The sequence below is a fragment of the Ctenopharyngodon idella genome, chromosome 7, assembly GCF_019924925.1.
Source record: "Ctenopharyngodon idella isolate HZGC_01 chromosome 7, HZGC01, whole genome shotgun sequence".
In the NCBI taxonomy this organism is placed as follows: domain Eukaryota; kingdom Metazoa; phylum Chordata; class Actinopteri; order Cypriniformes; family Xenocyprididae; genus Ctenopharyngodon; species Ctenopharyngodon idella.
The window spans coordinates 48,666,327-48,683,707 of record NC_067226.1 but is presented as its reverse complement, the minus strand read 5'-3'; the positions used below and the strand labels follow the sequence as shown (position 1 = coordinate 48,683,707).

General features: G+C 36.6%; 4 protein-coding genes across 8 annotated transcripts in view; 1 reads left to right on the top strand and 3 right to left on the bottom strand.

Moving 5' to 3' along the window:
* The window catches only part of LOC127515768 (histone H3), an 81,707-nt gene extending 74,438 nt beyond the window's left edge, over positions 1–7,269 (bottom strand). For 2 of the 3 annotated variants that reach the window (XM_051899823.1, XM_051899822.1), the window contains exon 1: positions 5,917–7,269. In XM_051899823.1, coding sequence (XP_051755783.1) covers positions 6,815–7,225 — 411 coding nt within the window. In that variant the 5' untranslated portion in view covers positions 7,226–7,269 and the 3' untranslated portion in view covers positions 5,917–6,814. The remainder of the gene's footprint in view (positions 1–5,916) is intronic. The other variant, XM_051899824.1, reaches the window with a different exon arrangement.
* Positions 402–1,736, bottom strand: LOC127515781 (histone H2B-like). The gene has a single exon (XM_051899836.1). It carries the CDS (start codon positions 1,683–1,685, stop codon positions 1,311–1,313), a length of 375 nt encoding a protein of 124 aa, XP_051755796.1. The 5' UTR covers positions 1,686–1,736; the 3' UTR covers positions 402–1,310.
* Positions 5,534–5,929, bottom strand: LOC127515793 (histone H4). Its single transcript, XM_051899848.1, has one exon. The coding sequence runs from the start codon at positions 5,927–5,929 to the stop codon at positions 5,618–5,620; it is 312 nt and encodes a 103-aa protein (XP_051755808.1). The 3' UTR covers positions 5,534–5,617.
* An 8,277-nt stretch (positions 7,270–15,546) lies between the features above and the next one.
* The window catches only part of LOC127515785 (histone H2B-like), a 22,636-nt gene continuing 20,801 nt past the window's right edge, over positions 15,547–17,381 (top strand). For 2 of the 3 annotated variants that reach the window (XR_007930863.1, XR_007930862.1), the window contains exons 1-2: positions 15,547–16,058; positions 17,104–17,266. Coding sequence is in view for 1 of the 3 variants with exons in the window: in XM_051899839.1 (XP_051755799.1) it covers positions 15,591–15,965 (375 nt within the window). In the remaining 2 variants the exon portion in view is untranslated. The remainder of the gene's footprint in view (positions 16,059–17,103; positions 17,267–17,381) is intronic. The other variant, XM_051899839.1, reaches the window with a different exon arrangement.

The following is a 17,381-nucleotide window of genomic DNA, read 5'->3' as shown; positions in this document are numbered from 1 at the left end:
ATTTTTGAAACTGATTGATCGTAGGCCTCACTGATCTGAGCTTATATTGGTCAGAAATGACCGCCCGTTGAAAATGAATGGGGGAGTCAAAAATCAGAGAAACAATTAGTGTTCAGGAGCGTGTTCATCATGTTCATGTTCACATATGTACATGTGAGCTTGCAAAAATAAAGACTTCGGACTTCCGCATGTGTGGATACATGCAGACTCGTGCATCCGCGCACATACACACACGTTCATGTACACAAACAAACTATTTTGAGTATTACAGGCTTTCTTTTACACAGAGATGAACTTAATCCTCAAATCAGTGAGGCTCAGATCAGAGGCCTACGATCAATCAGTTCCAAAAATACATACAAAACCTGTCCTAATTGAAAGACAACAAGTTGACAAAAAGATTGAATCCATTATTTATTGATAAGGTAGCATAACAAAATATTTATAAGCAATTTTTTGCAGGCCTGTCATATCTGACCAGGTACACCACAAGTGTTAAACACTTTCTCTTGTTTTGTGGATTTTTATTTTACTATATAAGTTAATTTCTTCTAAAATTAGTTGGCAGATTATTTTGTTATTTTTGGGCTCCCATTTCCTGAGGTAAATTGTATTATGTTTTCACTAATTACACTTTATTATTTGCTACTCTTTTTGTCAGTAAAATAAAAGATCTCTTTATGGCTATCATGTTTCGAACAAAAAAGGTGTCATGTTGTGACTAAACGGGCACATCAACACCTCCCTTCATTTTTATTGTTAGTTTCTATTTTTCCCCCTAGAGTAGACCAAGAATTCAGGAATGCAACTATATATAACTAGTAAATTCAGTCCCTTAAGGATGACTCTGTCTCTGTACCTGATGTATTTACTGGAGTTAGAGTTACTAGTGTCGGAGAATTACTTTATCTTCATCAGCCTCAGTCTAATTGACTGCTGACAGTCCAGAAAACAAGTTATACTTGATTCTGGCCTCAAATAGGAGAAAGTGGGTTGACAAAGACGGTCATCGAAGGAAAAGTTTCTAGATGTATTTTCATAGATCTTTTCAGAACTTATAATTAACAGCAATTTTGAATAAACTCACAAGCATGTGATTGAAACTGAGAATGGGATTAGTCTACTAGTCACATCTTGGCTGATTAAAATAAAATTCAGTATGCAAAACACTTACAAACTAACTGAGATACAGTAAAGCATAAGTGGCAACTTCTTACCACTTAATTAACTTAAAACATCAGAATCTCTTTTATCGGAGTAGATGGGTGGCTCTTAAAAGAGCCTTTGGGTCTGTGAGAGTCTCGGGGACTCTACTTGGAGCTGGTGTACTTGGTGACGGCCTTGGTGCCCTCAGACACGGCGTGTTTGGCCAGCTCACCGGGCAGCAGCAGACGCACGGCGGTCTGGATCTCTCTCGACGTGATGGTGGAGCGCTTGTTGTAGTGAGCGAGACGAGACGCCTCACCGGCGATGCGCTCGAAGATGTCATTGACGAAAGAGTTCATGATGCCCATCGCCTTGGAGGAGATGCCGGTGTCAGGATGAACCTGCTTCAGCACTTTGTACACGTAGATGGCGTAGCTCTCCTTCCTGGACTTTCTGCGCTTCTTTCCTCCCTTACCGGCGGTCTTCGTGACGGCCTTCTTGGAGCCCTTCTTAGGCGCGGACTTGGCTGGTTCAGGCATGATGCTGAATGATCGCAAAACTGACGAATCAATGTGAACTCAAGAGCGAAACAGAGCCTTTTATTCACTACCTTATGCTAATTTTCAAAGAGAGACGGGAATAATCTGATTGCCTATTTTCATAGGCCACACCCATAAACTCGTATTTCATTGGACAACTCAAAGCATCACGCGCTGAATGAGAGCCAATCAAAGGTTGTTAAATGATAGCCCCGCCTACCGCCAACCGTTTGAGCGACACCCCTCCCCCCCAGTTTCCTTTGTTTCATTTCCCGCTCTTTATTTTCGTTTTAATCGGATTCTGCAGGATTGTGTTGTTTGAAAACTCCATATAGACACACTGAGAGAATTTTGGAGGGAAGAATGATATATTATATATATATATATATGGGACATTCTACCAGAAACGTACATTATCTGTCCTTGAATTGTTACAGTGAATGAAAAGTATTTCATCCAAAAAATGTCTAAAACTGACTGATGGTTGATTTCTGTGAGTTGTTCTGTAAATGAATATATCATTCATTAGGCTCTCAGATATATATTTTTTTTCTTTATTAAAAACACTTTTGAAAATTACAAATCCTGTTTTTGTCCTTGTCCTCAGCCAAATTGGAGCTACAGCTTTCATAGTTTTGTTACGCTAAAAACTGTTATTTAGAAAAAAAAAACTCGTCAATAAAAGTTTAAGTTGTTATCATTCACATCAATTGATTAAAAACATTAAATTATGCATAAATTCTACAAATAAATACTATTTTACAACTGTCCCCATGTTTTCGGTCAGTCCTGTCACGTTTACATAAAACTCTACATAAAATGTGTGCAATAGGCCTTTAAGGGTATGACTCAGAGGAAGTGACATCATTTGACTGAGGTGAAGCCGACACTGATCAAGGGTGAGTTCTGTCATTGAATTGTATGATTTTAAGCTAGTTTTTGTATGTTTTTTTGTTGTTTTTTTTGAGGAGGACGAGCTAAAGGGTCAGGCCCCGTCACATCAGTCCCGTCACACCCCTGTGACACGACCTTACAAATGAATGGCATTGTTCTTTTCTATTACCTTTATTGCATATAATATGTATTTAATGCATGCCATAGCAAAACATGATTTGAATAAATAGACATTACACTGTAAATTTAAAGGTTTTTGTGCTCAGGCAGATTTTTTGAATTTTGTCCTTCTTTTACCTAGGCCTATGTAGCACTGCTTTTGAGATTGCACTTTGTATATTAATGATATTTCACTTCATATTACAGCTTGGTAATAACAGGGTGATACCATGGTAATATCTACATTATTACCTAGGAAATGACATGCAATTTCCATTATTTTCATGTAATTTATAAGTAATAATGTTGTTATTACCATAGTATTACCCTGTTATTACTGAGCCGTAATATGATGTGGTACCACAGTTACTTTACATTGTGCTATTCAGTTAAATGTCTATTGATTACATTTGCTGTATCATAGTAAAATGTACTTTATATATTATGAAGTTATATTTCCATAGAACTACACAGTAACTGAATAGAGTATAACCTTTGAATGACTGTTAAATGGTTGTGTGACAGTATGTGTGATGTATGTTGCAGGTAAAAGAGAGAGAGAGAGAGAGAGAGAGAGAGAGAAAGAGAGAGAGAGAGAGAGAGAGAGAGAAAGAGAGAGAGAGAGAGAGAGAGGGGCGAAAGCGTTCCAAGAAAGAGAAGCTCCAGGACAACGTGAAAGAGCTACAAGAGGCTTTAGTCGTACCATTACAACTGTGATTTCACTCCTGTCTGTGTTTGTGCCATTCGAGTTGTTTATTGTTATTGTATCTGGCCATGTTATTGTTAAATGGAATTTTAATGAATTTTTAAATGAACTGTTAAATGAAATATGTTTTTATATTGACATAAAATGAAATTTGTTTAATTAAAAAGATGTTTGGACTATATCAGTTGTCAACAAAATCCATAAAGTCAGTCCTGTCACACAGGAAATTATGATATAAAAATGTAGTATTTGAGGAAATATTGATGAATTAATCTCTTTAACTGTGTAGATGACGGTGGGGGTATATATCCACTACTATGTTTTTGTAAAAATCTCCTATGTAAAGGTAGTTCTTTTAAAAATATATGAGTGTCTGGTGGGTATTCTGTGATTTTGTGTACTACAGTTGACCGAAAAGTTGCTTATATTTCTTATAGAAATTACAAAACCATGTTAGATACAATCAGGGACGTTTGACCAATCCATGTCTCTGGACAGTCATTCTAGACAGTTGGTCAAAAACTGTTTTTATCACTTGAGAAACATTTCTAAACTGAGAGCGTTATTGTCTAAAGCTGACTTGGAGATGATTATTCATGCTTTTATTTCTTCTCGTCTTGATTATTGTAATTCTCTTTTTACTTGTTTAAACAAATCTTCTCTGAGTCGTCTTCGAATGGTGCAAAATGCTGCAGCCAGGCTTTTAACAGGAACCAACAGAAGGGCTCACATTTCACCGTTTTTTTCCTCACTTGGCTTCCAGTCAAATTCAGAATTGATTTTAAAATTTTAGTCTTGACTTTCAGAGCTCTGCACGGACAGGCCCCCCAGTACATCACTGACCTGTTGACCCCTTACTCCTCCTCCCGCGCTCTTCGGTCCTCAGGTCAAAACCTTCTAATGGTCCCCAAAACTCGCTTTAAAACTCGGGGAGACCGGTCCTTCCAAGCAGTCGCCCCCAGACTCTGGAACGCCCGTCACTGTCACTGCGAGTGGACGATTCTGTTGATTCTTTTAAAAAGCAGCTGAAGACACTTTTATTTAGACAGGCTTTTAGTTGATTGGGCTTTTATGTTTTACTATTTTTGTGGTTTTAATTTTATTTTTATTTATCATAGTTTTATCTGTTTCATTGTTCTTTTATTAATATTGTTGCACTCTGTGAAGCACTTTGTGATTTTATATCTGTGAAAGGTGCTATATAAATAAAAGTTTACTTACTTACCAATAAGAAAATGCTATTTGTATCAAAGAAATTCATTAGGAAACGATTCTAACATATACAAATTTGTCTGTGACGGGGCCTGACATTTTAGGGGTGAAATGCGTATAAAAATGTATTTTATTCAATCATAAAAACAAGCTGAGATGGCATGATATGTGTTTTTCACAGTTTAACGTCCTCTATATGTCTCAATGTTTAGATTAAGAATAAGATATATTTGTTAGAACGTCCCATATATATATATATACGTATATATATATATATATATATATATATATATATATATATATATATGTATATATATATATATATATATATATATATATACACCAAAAAGTCTCCTAAACAAAAGCCTATTTGCTGGTCATGTTTAAATCTTTCTTTGTTTTATAAGCCACTTTAATTCAAAGCAAAGTCTACAGGAATAAATAATGTCATGTCACACAAATTAGACAATTAACCCGTTTCACAGACGAGGATTAAAGCCAGTTCTAGACTAAAATACATGTTTAAGCTTCTGAAAGACACTTGTGCTGTCCTGTCTGAAAATATGTCAGTGTCATTGATTTGTCACAACAGTAAGTAATTCTAAGGCACATTTATATAAGATAATTAAAAGTCTTAATTTAAGATCTTAGTCTAAACACTGTGAAACCAGACTTTAATCTTAGAGAAAAGTTTCTGAAACAAATACTCTGGTTATAAAGTTTGAAAAGATAAATTAAACTCATTTCTAAACGCAATTACACTCATAACGTTAAAATAACTATTAAGAAGCCATTAACTTATTTCTGATAACATACATGTTTTCATGGTTTACTCATAAGTGTTTTATTGTTCATGTCTAAACACATTAATCACAAATATTATTTGATAACTCTTTATGTGACAGAGTGTGTGGCTCTTAAAAGAGCCGTTGGGTTTGTAGTTTCTCCTGGTTTCAGATGTTTATCCTCCGAAGCCGTACAGGGTTCGTCCCTGTCGTTTCAGCGCGTACACAACATCCATGGCGGTGACGGTCTTTCTCTTGGCGTGCTCGGTGTAGGTGACGGCATCGCGGATAACGTTCTCCAGAAACACCTTCAACACACCGCGGGTCTCCTCGTAGATCAGCCCGGAGATGCGCTTGACGCCGCCGCGGCGAGCCAGACGACGAATGGCGGGTTTGGTGATTCCCTGGATGTTATCGCGCAGAACTTTGCGGTGACGCTTAGCGCCTCCTTTTCCGAGCCCTTTACCGCCTTTACCTCTTCCAGACATGCTTCACTGATCTCTATCAGACGATGATGAGAAATGAATGGCGAATCAGACAAGGAGGTTTTTTACACTTGCTTACAGGACCTGACAGAAACCAGCGGCATGTCACATGGCGCAACACGCCCCTCCCCTCAAATAAAGCCAGATCACGTGATCACCTTGGAGGTTTGTTTACAATTTAAGTTAAGTTTCATAAACATTTATTTCACAAAGATCATATAATTTACAGTTTTACTAGTTTACACTGAAAGCTCAACAAAGTAAACAAAGAGGGATATTAAAGTAAAATGATTATATTGTGGCACATCTGTGTTATATCTTGTTTCTGCTTGTGTTTGTACATGAATGTTGTTCTTTTTACCTCTTTAGTAAAGGAAATTTAGAAATCGCAAACAATTGAGACCCAGACAGAATTATTTTAATGTTAAACTATAGTGCTAAAATGCAGGATTATGTTCGATACTTTCACAACTTTACTGTCTTCATATATTTTAAATTAATATAATATTGTCCCTGAATACATTTCAAAAACATTTTTAAAATTATGTGCAGCGAACGCTATCCAGTATGTTTATTTTACTAAAAGTTTAGATATTAAATAATTTATCTGACATGTACTCACTCAAAATGTGTTACTCTATATTGCATTATTTCACATTATACAGGTAAGTCATCATTTTAAATTCTCTAAGTGATAACGAGTTTAAATGGAGGGGGACAAAAAAAAACCCTCAAATGTTTTATAATCTGTAGATATTGATCTGACACTTTGGTTTGACACAAACGCCAAAACTTCTGTAATAATAACTGTTGATGGAAATGATCTCATTCAGATCAGTTTTGGTGGCTCTTAAAAGAGCCGTTGGGGTGTGATGCGCTGATGCGGGTTTAAGCGCGCTCTCCGCGGATGCGGCGGGCCAGCTGAATGTCCTTGGGCATGATGGTGACTCTCTTGGCGTGGATGGCGCACAGGTTGGTGTCCTCGAACAGACCGACCAAATAAGCCTCGCTGGCCTCCTGCAGGGCCATGACAGCGGAGCTCTGGAAGCGCAGATCCGTCTTGAAGTCCTGAGCGATTTCTCGCACCAGCCGCTGGAAAGGCAGTTTGCGGATCAGCAGCTCGGTGGACTTCTGATAACGGCGGATCTCTCGGAGAGCCACGGTCCCGGGCCTGTAACGATGGGGCTTCTTGACGCCGCCGGTGGCTGGCGCGCTCTTCCGCGCTGCTTTAGTAGCGAGCTGCTTCCTCGGGGCTTTACCACCGGTGGATTTACGAGCGGTCTGCTTGGTTCTTGCCATTGCTGAACTTCTCTTCTCTCTGTCCTGCTTGTGCTGGAAATGCTGCTTTATGTTACACTCCTGCTTTTAAAGCATTGCGCGGCCATGAGCTCATAGTGACGCGAGGGGGTGTAGAGGCCTGTGATTGGCTAGTGTGTGACGTGTACTTATGACCGCTAGCCAATGACTGCGCGTTTCCTCTTTTCAAACAAGCGGAGGGTTTCCCGCTCAAGACGCTTTGTTCAAACAGTGTAACACACCCATAGACTTTACACTCACACTGCTGTGTTTATTTGTTCTGAAATACTCGCCTTAATTCCCAGTGATTGTGCAGATCTCGGATCAGAACAAAATCACATTACAGTCTGTTTAAAGCACTGCAGTCAGACACACACTAGAGTTTCACACCTTAGAGTGACATTGATAAAGTTCTGTTACTCCAGACATCCCCTGAAGACGATGTGTATATTGCTTTTTATGAATCAAATGGGCCCCATGTAAGCCCAATACTGGGCCCTGATAGATCACATGTGGGCTTCATAAGATGGGGGCAGTATGGGTCTTATGTTTGTTACCCAGCTGGGCCCCACTTAAGCCCCATTCAGATTGTATATGAAATTCATATGGGCTAATCACGTTTGTGGAGCCCGTGGACAAACCCATCTAAGGGCCCATATTTAAAGCCCATATTGGCCCCACATTGGCCCCACCTGCAATGTTGGCTGGGTAGTTCAGAGATGGGCTTTATTGAAATGCGAATTGGATGTCATGATTTGATGACGGAGGTGAACTCGTTTGAGATGCCAATTTGAAATATCACACATTTAAAAAAAAAAAGAAAAAAAAAAAAAGAAAGTCAAATAAATAAATAAATAAATAAAGGGGTAATGTAAATAAATATAGTGTTAAATATAGCCATTATAGTGCTCTCTTAGTTATAAGAAGATATCAAAACTCTGAAATAACACTAACAATAAAGAAATGGACAGTATTTTTTATAGCCTATTTATTGCCATCTGTCAGAAATTAACTTTTTTAAGGAGTAATTGATTTTCAGGGGATTTTTTTTTTACCTTTATATAGGTAACATATTTAATATAGAAACTTATTAAATATGTAGGTATGCCATCTTTAATATTAAGTTCTTAAATTTAGTCAATTAAATTAGAATAATATGCCGCTAAAGGTTGTTACCAATTAAATCAGTATCAACCAAAGGCTCGCAGAGGTGTCAGAGAAACAGCACCTGAAGTTGCTTTTAGATCTATGAGATGTTAGATAGTGTTGCTCAGAGAGGGCAGTAAATGTGTAGCGATTACAATTGCATAATGTAATGAGATTAATGTTTTAAAAAACATTTTGAATACAGAAATATTAAATGAATGACAAATTGAAACGATATTTGGATTATGAAATGAATGTCGCCAGTAGGTGGCGTCAAGTCATTGTGTTAATGAATGAGTCATTTATTCAACCGATTCGTTCAAAACACTGATTCATTCAGGAATAAATATCAAGTGGATTTCTTCGGTCAACTGATTCTTTCAAAGACTCTGATTGATTCAGGAATGAAACACTGCTCTGTGCGCTAGGAGTCAGTCACACAACGGTTCTGATCTGCATGGGAAGTTTAGTTGGCAGAGAAAATAAAACACCGTTTTGTGTGACATTAATACTCAATATTAATGAAATAAACTCAGAATATTGCCTAAAACAAAAGTTAAAACTTTAAGAAAAGGAAAAAATAGCATGTTGCCTATTATATACATACTGTATATTTGACATCGTACGCCAGTGATAACCTACATTTCCTACACTTCTCTAAAAAAAACACTCAAAATAGAATAGGCCTAATAGATATGCTGTGACTGTAAAATACACTGAAATAAATATCTTTTCATAGCCTGTCTGTCATAACATTTCAAATTAATCCCATGTTGTCTAAAACAAAAGACTGCTGCATATTTACACTTAAATCGATGCTCACTTTGCGCTTTACTTCAATGTGTTGTTCATTCGCTCCCACTGCCCAGTGCGTCAAGCAGCTTCGCTAGATTTTCAGTTGTTCAGTTAAATAAAACAGACAGTGTGCCAAAGTTGTAGGCTGGGGGTAGTGTGCAGCTGCAAAGTAAATTAATATTTATGAGATAAACTAATATTGCACGTGTAGATGAATTTATGTCTACACAGAATTAAGCCCTGACTCTGCACTAGTACGAATTTATGTCAAGACATTCACTAGTCTGGTTATTTGATGAGAAAGAGATAAAATGCAGAATAATCGCGTTAAGAATCCGTACAGCTGTAGAGCGAGGGACTATTATAGAGTACCTCAGGGATGACGTGTTTTTGTAGGCAAAACCCAGAAGCAAATTAGCATTTTAGGACTTCCGGTTCCATTGCCCAGAAGTCAATGGGTTTTTTGAAAACACGTCATCCCTGAGGTACTCTATAGACCCTTTTCACATGACGTCACACAGCTTCCGTTTGGACTCGAAGCAGTGGATCCTCACTTCCGTCAGCATAGTGAAACAGCGCCACTCGAATGAAGTGCACCCAATAGTTGTACATATGCCACAAATGTGGCTAGAGGATGACTGTAATCGCTTAATTTCATGTAAATTCAAGGCGAGGTGTTTGGCAGATCTCAAACGAAATTACCGATCGGCGAGATTTGCTGCTTGAAGTCGCCGGAGGAGTTGAATACGGAGCTGAAGCCGTACACTTTCTGCTGCCCGTAATAACGTGCAAACTTTGCTGTCTTTATTGCAGATGAAGCTGTTTATATGTATTTGTCAGTCTTTGTGAAATAAAGGCACGTTTCTGACATTTACATGCAGAAAAAACTGTTCATTCAATGTTTAATATACTACGTATTTCAGTGCCTGTATGTACAATGAAGATCAACATAAGCTTATTCTTTTTGAATATCAAAAAGTCTATTTTTTCAGTTTTATTTCGATAAATATGACATACATAATAATAAAAATTGTGTCTAATATAATACTATTTCTACATGAAGACTGTTAATGTTGTAAAAACTGACTCCTGTACATGGCATTTTTACCATAGTAAAAAAACATCGTCATCATTAATTTCTTTATTGCAGAACAAGACTGTCGCATACAAAAGTATACAGAGGATTTACAACAGTACTCATTGTTATAGCAGCATTAAGTGAATTAAATCAAATTATTTCTCCAGGGAATAACATTAAATGAACACATACTTCTGTTTTGTATTTTCAATACACTTCTTACAAATTATACAATCTTAGTATATTGCAGCAGTTCAGTTTAAACTGGTATGATGTAAAATGATCTAAAATCTTCCCACCATTAATTCTTCGGAGTATTATATGTGGATGTGCTACTCTCAGGTGTCCATTACTCATGAATAAATCTCACAAGAACAATGCTGTTATCATAGCCTACCAATTTCTAAAAATAAAGATTTGTTTTTAAAGACAATATTCTTGTTATTCCAAATAGGCTAACAGATTTGTGTGGACACAATCATTGTGATAAAACCGACAGCAATTCAAGGACACAACTTTGCTAAAGTGTCTGCTCGCGGAAACCCTAGCAAGGCAGTTACAGAAAGGAAACGTTACCAAAAGAACCCGACTGTGTAAATTCTTGACATAAACAGTTCACCTTTAAAGTTATTAAAGCATTTGTCGCCAGACGGAACTACAGATCCACTGCTTTGCGGAAAGGCGGAAGTTAACTGACGTCATTGTGAAAACGGCCTATTCTGTTGAGCAGAACCAATGAACAACTGATGACAACATGGTTTGATGTCTGGTTGACCAATCAGTGGAAAGAGGCGTTTCATTCCTGCCCACATGTAGAGATCGGGTCCAATATTCAAGCTGATTATTTGTTTCCAACCGCAGAATCAAAAAATGAAAAATCAAGCCAATTTTTTTGTTTTTTCGTTTTCTTTTTAAAAATGAAAAAAGTGCCGTTTTCTCGTTTTTCTGATTTCAATAATAAATCAAAAAATGAATGAACGGCCTGATTCCAAAAGATACACAGACCTTTTCTCCACCATATATAAATCATCGCGGAGCAGATCTAAGATTTGAAAAAGCACGTGACCAAACAAAGCGTCTGAAGTCCGTGACATGAATCACTCTTGTCTTGGATCAGTACAGTTTTATCTAATCTGATCTAATCTCATCTAAATTAATTTGTGACAATGAGACCACAACTCGTGTCATGTGTAGCCTGGTCAACTGATTCACATATTGATCAATAATATTAAATATACAATGATGTGATCATAATTGAAGAAAATATTTTGGTTGAGCTGTTTAACCCTCATGTTCTCTGAGACTCCAGCAATAAAACATGATTAAATGCATTTTCCTTTATGCATCAGCTGAAGCGCCAATTTTTTTCAAATCAGCTGACTTCCGACTTTCCGATACTGCATTACGTTCAAAGCTTCAAACGTCATCAATCACGTGGTATTGTCATTTCGATACAAGCATCGGTGCAACAGTGCTTTGAAAACTGCATATATTTAATTTATTTAATTTAATTTTATATACAGAATTAAGTAAAATCTACTCAAGTAAATTTAACAAAGAAAACAAGTAACTTATAATAAAGTTTACTTGGCATTTTTTTTTTACTCAAATAATATGACACTGAATTAAAACCTGCTTTTAAAGTGTATGCTTTACTTAGAAACATTTAAGTAAATGATAGATAATGTTTAGACATTATATGACAGAAGTAATGCAGCACTGACCCGATCACAGAGACCTCAGTGCTTAGTAACTTGCAATTTTGCGACAACTTTGTTTTCTACTCAAAATGACATTCATTCTCAAAAATGACTTTTTTGAAGGTTACCGTCGTTGTGTATTGTGTACTATGTCTAACAACAAAGCAATGATAAAACAGTGTAAATAAGCCTGGAAAACAGGAAAAAAAACTGGTGCATTATGGGAACACAATCAGAAAAGTTGAGTAGGTTTTACTTTTATTTTATATCATTGATATTTACGCTTTAATTTCTACAAGCTTGAACTGAGTACTAATTTAATTTGTGTGACATGACATTATTTATTCCTGTAGACTTTGCTTTGAATTAAAGTGGCTTATAAAACAAAGAAAAATCTAAACATGACCAGCAAATAGGCTTTTGTTTAGCAGACTTTTTGGTGTATATATATATATATATATATATATGGGACGTTCTAACAAATATATCTTATTCTTAATCTAAACATTGAGACATATAGAGGACGTTAAACTATGAAAAACACATATCATGACATCTCAGCATGTTTTTATGATTGAATAAAATACATTTTTATACGCATTTCACCCCTAAAATGTCAGGCCCCGTCACAGACAAATTTGTATATGTTAGAATCGTTTCCTAATGAATTTCTTTGATAAAAATAGCATTTTCTTATTGGTAAGTAAGTAAACTTTTATTTATATAGCACCTTTCACAGATATAAAATCACAAAGTGCTTCACAGAGTGCAACAATATTAATAAAAGAACAATGAAACAGATAAAACTATGATAAATAAAAATAAAATTAAAACCACAAAAATAGTAAAACATAAAAGCCCAATCAACTAAAAGCCTGTCTAAATAAAAGTGTCTTCAGCTGCTTTTTAAAAGAATCAACAGAATCGTCCACTCGCAGTGACAGTGACGGGCGTTCCAGAGTCTGGGGGCGACTGCTTGGAAGGACCGGTCTCCCCGAGTTTTAAAGCGAGTTTTGGGGACCATTAGAAGGTTTTGACCTGAGGACCGAAGAGCGCGGGAGGAGGAGTAAGGGGTCAACAGGTCAGTGATGTACTGGGGGGCCTGTCCGTGCAGAGCTCTGAAAGTCAAGACTAAAATTTTAAAATCAATTCTGAATTTGACTGGAAGCCAAGTGAGGAAAAAAACGGTGAAATGTGAGCCCTTCTGTTGGTTCCTGTTAAAAGCCTGGCTGCAGCATTTTGCACCATTCGAAGACGACTCAGAGAAGATTTGTTTAAACAAGTAAAAAGAGAATTACAATAATCAAGACGAGAAGAAATAAAAGCATGAATAATCATCTCCAAGTCAGCTTTAGACAATAACGCTCTCAGTTTAGAAATGTTTCTCAAGTGATAAAAACAGTTTTTGACCAACTGTCTAGAATGACTGTCCAGAGACATGGATTGGTCAAACGTCCCTGATTGTATCTAACATGGTTTTGTAATTTCTATAAGAAATATAAGCAACTTTTCGGTCAACTGTAGTACACAAAATCACAGAATACCCACCAGGCACTCATATATTTTTAAAAGAACTACCTTTACATAGGAGATTTTTACAAAAATATAGTAGTGGATATATACCCCCACCGTCATCTACACAGTTAAAGAGATTAATTCATCAATATTTCCTCAAATACTACATTTTTATATCATAATTTCCTGTGTGACAGGACTGACTTTATGGATTTTGTTGACAACTGATATAGTCCAAACATCTTTTTAATTAAACTAATTTCATTTTATGTCAATATAAAAACATATTTCATTTAACAGTTCATTTAAAAATTCATTAAAATTCCATTTAACAATAACATGGCCAGATACAATAACAATAAACAACTCGAATGGCACAAACACAGACAGGAGTGAAATCACAGTTGTAATGGTACGACTAAAGCCTCTTGTAGCTCTTTCACTTTGTCCTGGAGCTTCTCTTTCTTGGAAAGCTTTTGCCCCTCTCTCTCTCTCTCTCTCTCTCTCTCTCTCTCTCTCTCTCTCTCTCTCTCTCTCTTTCTCTCTCTCTCTCTCTCTTACCTGCAACATACATCACACATACTGTCACACAACCATTTAACAGTCATTCAAAGGTTATACTCTATTCAGTTACTGTGTAGTTCTATGGAAATATAACTTCATAATATATAAAGTACATTTTACTATGATACAGCAAATGTAATCAATAGACATTTAACTGAATAGCACAATGTAAAGTAACTGTGGTACCACATCATATTACGGCTCAGTAATAACAGGGTAATATTATGGTAATAACAACATTATTACTTATAAATTACATGAAAATAATGGAAATTGCATGTCATTTCCTAGGTAATAATGTAGATATTACCATGGTATCACCCTGTTATTACCAAGCTGTAATATGAAGTGAAATATCATTAATATACAAAGTGCAACCTCAAAAGCAGTGCTACATAGGCCTAGGTAAAAGAAGGACAAAAACCTTTAAATTTACAGTGTAATGTCTATTTATTCAAATCATGTTTTGCTATGGCATGCATTAAATACATATTATATGCAATAAAGGTAATAGAAAAGAACAATGCCATTCATTTGTAAGGTCGTGTCACAGGGGTGTGACGGGACTGATGTGACGGGGCCTGACCCTTTAGCTCGTCCTCCTCAAAAAAAACAACAAAAAAACATACAAAAACTAGCTTAAAATCATACAATTCAATGACAGAACTCACCCTTGATCAGTGTCGGCTTCACCTCAGTCAAATGATGTCACTTCCTCTGAGTCATACCCTTAAAGGCCTATTGCACACATTTTATGTAGAGTTTTATGTAAACGTGACAGGACTGACCGAAAACATGGGGACAGTTGTAAAATAGTATTTATTTGTAGAATTTATGCATAATTTAATGTTTTTAATCAATTGATGTGAATGATAACAACTTAAACTTTTATTGACGAGTTTTTTTTCTAAATAACAGTTTTTAGCGTAACAAAACTATGAAAGCTGTAGCTCCAATTTGGCTGAGGACAAGGACAAAAACAGGATTTGTAATTTTCAAAAGTGTTTTTAATAAAGAAAAAAAAAAATATCTGAGAGCCTAATGAATGACATATTCATTTACAGAACAACTCACAGAAATCAACCATCAGTCAGTTTTAGACATTTTTTGGATGAAATACTTTTCATTCACTGTAACAATTCAAGGACAGATAATGTACGTTTCTGGTAGAATGTCCCATATATATATATATATATATAATATATCATTCTTCCCTCCAAAATTCTCTCAGTGTGTCTATATGGAGTTTTCAAACAACACAATCCTGCAGAATCCGATTAAAACGAAAATAAAGAGCGGGAAATGGAACAAAGGAAACTGGGGGGAGGGGTGTCGCTCAAACGGTTGGCGGTAGGCGGGGCTATCATTTAACAACCTTTGATTGGCTCTCATTCAGCGCGTGATGCTTTGAGTTGTCCAATGAAATACGAGTTTATAGGTGTGTCCTATGAAAACAGGCAATCAGATTATTCCCGTCTCTCTTTGAAAATTAGCATAAGGTAGTGAATAAAAGGCTCTGTTTCGCTCTTGAGTTCACATTGATTCGTCAGTTTTGCGATCATTCAGCGTCATGCCTGAACCAGCCAAGTCCGCGCCTAAGAAGGGCTCCAAGAAGGCCGTCACGAAGACCGCCGGTAAGGGAGGAAAGAAGCGCAGAAAGTCCAGGAAGGAGAGCTACGCCATCTACGTGTACAAAGTGCTGAAGCAGGTTCATCCTGACACCGGCATCTCCTCCAAGGCGATGGGCATCATGAACTCTTTCGTCAACGACATCTTCGAGCGCATCGCCGGTGAGGCGTCTCGTCTCGCTCACTACAACAAGCGCTCCACCATCACGTCGAGAGAGATCCAGACCGCCGTGCGTCTGCTGCTGCCCGGTGAGCTGGCCAAACACGCCGTGTCTGAGGGCACCAAGGCCGTCACCAAGTACACCAGCTCCAAGTAGAGTCCCCGAGACTCTCACAGACCCAAAGGTTCTTTTAAGAGCCACCCATCTACTCCGATAAAAGAGATTCTGATGATTTAAGTTAATTAAATGGTGAGAAGTTGTCACTTCTGCTTTACTGTATCCGTTTGTAAGTGTTTTGCATACTGAAAGTTTAATACTTTAATCAGCCAAGATGTGACTAGTAGACTAATCTTATTCTCAGTTTCAATCACGTGCTTGTGAGTTTATTCAAAATTGCTGCTAATTATAAGTTCTGAAAAGATCTATGAAAATACATCTAGAAACTTTTCCTTCGATGATAGTCTTTGTCACCCCACTTTCTCCTATTTGAGGCCAGAATCAAGTATAACTCTTGTTTTCTGGACTGTCAGCAGTCAATTAGACTGAGGCTGATGAAGATAAAGTAATTCTCCGACACTAGTAACTCTAACTCCAGTAAATACATCAGGTACAGAGACAGAATCATCCTTAAGGGACTGAATTTACTAGTTATATATAGTTGCATTCCTAAATTCTTGGTCTACTCTAGGGGGAAAAATAGAAACTAACGATAAAAATGAAGGGAGGTGTTGATGTGCCCGTTTAGTCACAACATGACACCTTTTTTGTTGTTTGAAACATGATAGCCATAAAGAGATCTTTTATTTTACTGACAAAAAGAGTAGCAAGTAATAGTGTAATTAGTGAAAATATAATACAATTTACCTCAGGAAATAGGAGCCCAAAAATAACAAAATAATCTGCCAACTAATTTTAGAAGAAATTAACTTATATAGTAAAATAAAAATCACCAAAAGAAAAACAATCCATAAAACAAGAGAAAGTGTTTAACACTTGTGGTGTACCTGGTCAGATATGACAGGCCTGCAAAAAATTGCTTATAAATATTTTGTTATGCTACCTTATTGTTGAAAGTTGACAGTCTGAATAGCCTTTCAAAATGTATGTATGGTAAAATATAGATAGTAAGCCTGGACATTTTTTAAAAAATCTGTTTTTGTGTTCAAGCAAGAAAAAACACATGTTGGCTTAGAGTGACATCAGGCTAAGCAGATTTCTTTAAACTTTTTTTTTTTTTTTTTTTCAGAATTATGAACCATTTTTGAAAGCTGTACTGTTTGACATTCTATTTTAGATGGAAAAACTTAAAGTGCTGGGATACGTTCCTCTTCTGCTACTGGGGAAGTGTTCAAAGGCCCATAGGTGGACAGCGGAGGTCCAGTGTCCCTTTGAGTTCCCACCTGAGGGACATAAGGTGATGGAAAAAATGCTCATACTCTTTGAGCATATTTTACAAGGTAAATCATATTTGCAAGCACTGATACTTAAATGTTTGTCTCATATTTTATGTGTACAGTAAGTTCTGTAGCTATACAAGTTTCTAAACTGTTTTTTTTTTTTTTTTTTAATGTA

Coding starts and splice junctions, on each gene's coding strand:
- LOC127515781 (XM_051899836.1), bottom strand. CDS start 1,685: ATGCCTGAACCAGCCAAGTCCGCGCCTAAGAAGGGCTCCAAGAAGGCC.
- LOC127515793 (XM_051899848.1), bottom strand. CDS start 5,929: ATGTCTGGAAGAGGTAAAGGCGGTAAAGGGCTCGGAAAAGGAGGCGCT.